The sequence below is a fragment of the Palaemon carinicauda genome, chromosome 6 (genome assembly GCF_036898095.1).
Source record: "Palaemon carinicauda isolate YSFRI2023 chromosome 6, ASM3689809v2, whole genome shotgun sequence".
NCBI classification, from domain to species: domain Eukaryota; kingdom Metazoa; phylum Arthropoda; class Malacostraca; order Decapoda; family Palaemonidae; genus Palaemon; species Palaemon carinicauda.
In genome coordinates this window covers 113,843,125-113,848,124 of record NC_090730.1, presented here as the reverse complement: position 1 = coordinate 113,848,124, position 5,000 = coordinate 113,843,125, and the positions used below count along the sequence as shown (strand labels likewise).

The window sequence follows — 5,000 nt, the reverse complement described above, 5'->3', positions numbered from 1 at the left end:
GAAAATTAGTGACTGCATGAATGAAAATGTAGCATGTAAAATTTTGAGCTAAATAGCTAGATGAAGAAAAAGTATCACAGTAATCAAATAAAAATCTTAAAGGCAAGAATCATTGATTGTTGCATTTGCAAGTGAAAAAAAAAGCGAAGTTGGAGGATGAATGTCCTGCCCATGGTATATCACCAAAATATTTTTCAAGTGGATAAAAAAAGCCAGGTCTATACTATGAGGTAAAATTAAGCTAGCTTGCGTTCTTCAATGAAAGTGAACATCACTTTAGCGAGAATTTTTGTTATTAATCATACCTGTCTGTACATCTCTTCAAGACCTTTCGATGACCCCATGTATATGTAAACAGCTCCGCCCTCTGGCAAGAAAGGCGCTCCTACAGCAATATCTGAAGTAAAAGAGAGACTTCCGTAAAACATGATTTTGTACTGTGGAATATATGTGCCTAGGACAAAAACTCCTTAAGTAGATAGCTGCAGTGGCCACTTACCCTGATACCCATCATCATCGATGTCCCCAATGTTCGTAACACAGGTACCAAAGCGACCGTTGGACTCGGTACCCATTCGGAGTGGTCCGTTCTGTTCCTCCAACATCTCATAATAGGAGAAAAAAATCCGGATAAAGGAATTGTATATAAAAAGTTTCATTTGATTTCAGCTGTCAATAGATATTCCCAAATAAATATCTCAAGACATGTAAATATCACCCACGAATGGCATTTAATACCGAATTCTATCTTGGGAAAATACATCCACTTGGAATTCATTTTATGGTAACAGCTTCTGGCAGTCAGTATGGTCACTGCTGGCATGGTTTCCAGCCAAACAGGGGGGGGGGGGGGGGTTCGAATCTCCACCCGGCCAGAAACTGTTACCATAAAAGGAATTCCAAGTGGATGTATTTTCCCAAGATAGAATTCGGTATTAAATGCCATTCGTGGGTGATATATACATGGATTGAAATCACGTGTGCTTGTGATATATATTCATCCCAAGACATGTTTATGAATATACAGTATATAAAGTAATATCACCTCGTAACTCCACCCAGTTTCTCCACCGGTTGAAAATCTGTTCTGCATGTAGACAAAAATGGCACCCTGGTCCTGGTGGGTATTATTGTGGTAGAACGGGGCACCAACAATAATGTCATCGAGAGAATCCCCGTTTAGGTCCGCCGTTGCCAACGAATAGCCATAGTACGAAAACATGCTCTCCTTTGAAGCTTCCTTTTTCTCAGACTAAAATTAAATACATAATATATTATTTATATATACATATATACATATACATACATACATATATATATATATATATATATATATATATATATATATATATATACATCTACATATACATGTACTGTACTTAAATAGATACATGTACATATACAAAAATAAATATATACGCGCATATATATATATATATATATATATATATATATATATATATATATATATATATACATATATATACTGTATATATATATGTATATATATATAAATAAATATATATTGTTAGCCCAAGTAAAAATTAAAACACTATGTCAGTCATGATCTGTATTTTTCTTCTATTTAAGACTTTACCTACAGGACTGATACATTGATAAAAAGAAACGTAGCCATCTGCATTTACAGAAAACACGGGTTTGGAGCTCATATACCTTTAGTCATAGGGGAAGGAGCGTTTGGAGTGACTGGTTAAAATTTGCAATTGTGCCTAGTCCTTTGATGAAGGGCCTTAAATATCCTTATCGTGTTAATTTTTTTTTATTATTATTTATCTTTTCCATGAATAATTTTGTATATCTGTGTACTTAAAAAACATATACAAACAAATATACCTACACATTTATACATATATGCATACACGTACAGTACTTACCTACATAGACATATAAATACGTGCACTCATATATTCATACATATGCATGGTTAGATAAAAAAGCACATTCCACTTTAGAATCCTAACACTATGAATTTACTGACAATAGCAAGTATGTTCACATTCAAAGACACTCATCCAGAATGGATGCCTTAATCAATTATTTATTTGTATAACTGTCCTAGATGTAATTTGGGAACTTATGGTGGTTAGTCCAACCATCTACTGAAGGTCCGTATTGATACCTATAGAGGTGTCAGTCATCTTACTGGATTCGCACTAAATAAAAAGGAAATTTTCTCCATTCGTAAAGGAGGCATATGCATGGAAATGAGCCATCAATTATTCTGCTTCTAGAATATTATCCGAGTTACCCAGCAGCTATTCTAAACCTTCCCACAAGTCTCTTTCCATTAAACAACTATTGTGGACTCTAAATCACTCACCTAGCTCTGTCCTTCACATATTGTTCATTCCCATTTTTTTCTAGTGTAAACAACCTGTCGTTGGACCCTCCTTAAATTATAATTTTAAGTCTAGTATTTAATTTTACTGAATTAAGTTCTGTGCTTGTGTTGGATTATGTTTCTTAGCCTTTTTCTGTGATCTATGTAAACTTGTATTTATGGTTGTTTACAGTATGTGCTTATTCTATTGCCCATATCAACCTATTTGTCTTAGCGTATTGAAGAGCATATAGTTTCATTTTTTTTTTTTTTTTGCACCGTTCGATTCAATTTTGAATATTTCCTCAATCAATATGTATAATTCTGTTTATGTTAATAATTCATATCCCTGATGATGGGATAGATGATTTCCTGAAATCTTAATTATCTGAATAACAGTACTTCAAAATGATTAATTTTTTGCTTTTGTTCACTCTGGCACACTATTCTATTTTGATTTCTCTTCCTCTTGTTTTGTTAAAGTTCTTGTACTTTGTATAAGAAATATTTATTTTAATGTTTTTTACCATTCTTGAAATATTTTATTTTTCTTGTTTCCTTTCCTCATTAGGCTATTTGCCCTGTTGGGGCCCATGAGCTTACAGCATCCTGCTTTTCCAGCTAGAGTTGTAGCTTAGCAAGTAATAATAATAACAACAATAACAATAATAATAATTATAATAATAATAATAATAATAATAATAATGATAATAATAATAATAATAATAATATATGTATGTATATATATATATATATATATATATATATATATATATATATATATATATATATATATATATATATGTATATACGAAGAGAGAGAGAGAGAGAGAGAGAGAGAGAGAGAGAGAGAGAGAGAGAGAGAGAGGGGGGGGGGGGCGGGTGATAAATTTGGAGATGATTTGTAAATTTCATAGCTATACAAACCTGAGTCCTTCATTTAGGATAGAATATCAGTGAAGCTGAAGTACACAGCATTTGAACTTGAAAAACTGGGTGTAAACTGGTGGCCGATAGTTACCGGCTGGGAGTGGGTAAGGCCATCCCACCTCCTTGTTCTCTTAGCACTCTCTTTGATTGCAGCGTGGACTTAAGAATGGTTAAGTTCTGTTTCTTCGACTGATCCCCACTGCTCAATAAATTTGGAATTCAACCTGAATCTAGCAATAAGCAAATCATAAGTTAAGCGGGGTTTACAGGGGCGAGCAGCTCGTCGAGCCTGGCTCGACAACCCTGTGTTTGAATTGATGTTCGAGCGTGTAAACGGGCTATTTGGTTGTCGAGCGCGATCGCCGATCAGCTCGATGAAAGTCAGGCTCATCTTGACTTTTGTGGGCGGAGCCACATTGTTTGACGAACGGTGTGAACGTGTGAACGGGTGTCGAGCATGATCGAACCTCAGTTGTTATTCAAACCTGCTAGAGGAAACATCATTAAAGAAATGAATTATGGCTGCCATTAATGAAAGCAAGAATGAGAAGGAAGTCGTACTTGATTTCATACATGCACCTTTAAGGAAAGTTAAATCAAAAGACTATTCCAATAAAGTAACCAGAAACAAAGGAATAGCGGCTCTGCATGAAATATTGAAAGAACTCGAGCCTGACTGCACACGAGACGCCGTGACTAAGAAAATAAATTCTTCCTGATGCTAAATAGCGTAAAGTGACACTTGGTCTTTCATGTGGAGTTATGGCCTTCCTCATAGTTGTATCTTCATAAGTAATCAAAGGGCTGAAACGATTCAGTAGATCAATATACGTGTCTTCATCCATACGCAAATAATTGCGCCAGTCATCTGGCTCTAATTTTTGACGTTGTTACTGTTTTCAGAATGGTTTATTGTTAATTTATTCTCATCATTTATTTATTTCCTTATTTCCTTTCCTCACTGGACTATTTTCCCTATTGGAGCCCTTGGCCTTATAGCATCTTGCTTTTCCAAGTAGGGCTGTAGCTAATAATAATAATAATAATAATAATAATAATAATAATAATAATAATAAGTAAGTTGGTGTGTGAAAATTTCTCTCTTTTTAGTAGCCAGTCCTTCGTCCACTTTGGTCTTTTTTTTCCCTTCTTAGTGCCACTGCTAAAGCAATGGCTATCAAATCGTCCTGGTCGAGAGACATGTTGACGTTGTTTTAGCACGAGGCACACTGAGGCTCGATGTACTGTCTGAAAGCTCTTCGAGCCGTTCTACAAGTAGGTTCGACAACCGGGCTCGGCGAGCTGCTCGGCCGTGTAAACCCGCCTAGCTACTTACATGTCTGGTAACTGGTTGGAAATAGTATACACTGTCTTCCCTAGCATTATAACAGGTAAGGTATGCTCTCCAGTTGGGACGCCTGATCATGCCTTGATCTCTTTGGTAAGACTGAACAGCCTGTCCTTGATATGTCATACTCTAGCAAGATGTAAATAAAATCTCGAGCAGACTCAAATGGGTGATCTTTTGCATTTGAATTATTATTATTATTATCAATTGCTAAGCTACAACCCTAGATGGAAAAGCAGGATACTATAAGTCCAGGGGCTCCATCAAGGAAAATAGCCCAGTGAGAAAAGGAAACAAGGAAAAATAAAATATTTCAAGAACAGTAACAACATTAAAATAAATATCTCCTATATAAACTATAAAAGCATTCACAAAACAAGA

At 35.2% G+C, this 5,000-nt stretch overlaps 1 protein-coding gene across 3 annotated transcripts in view; it reads right to left on the bottom strand.

The window, feature by feature from the left end:
* LOC137642613 (integrin alpha-8-like) overlaps window positions 1-5,000 on the bottom strand; it is a 55,869-nt gene that overhangs the window by 26,336 nt on the left and 24,533 nt on the right. For all 3 annotated transcript variants that reach the window (XM_068375317.1, XM_068375318.1, XM_068375320.1), the window contains exons 8-10: window positions 1,046-1,252; window positions 500-605; window positions 306-397 (exon numbers count right to left, since the gene is read on the bottom strand). In XM_068375317.1, the coding sequence (XP_068231418.1) occupies window positions 306-397; window positions 500-605; window positions 1,046-1,252 (405 nt within the window). The remainder of the gene's footprint in view (window positions 1-305; window positions 398-499; window positions 606-1,045; window positions 1,253-5,000) is intronic.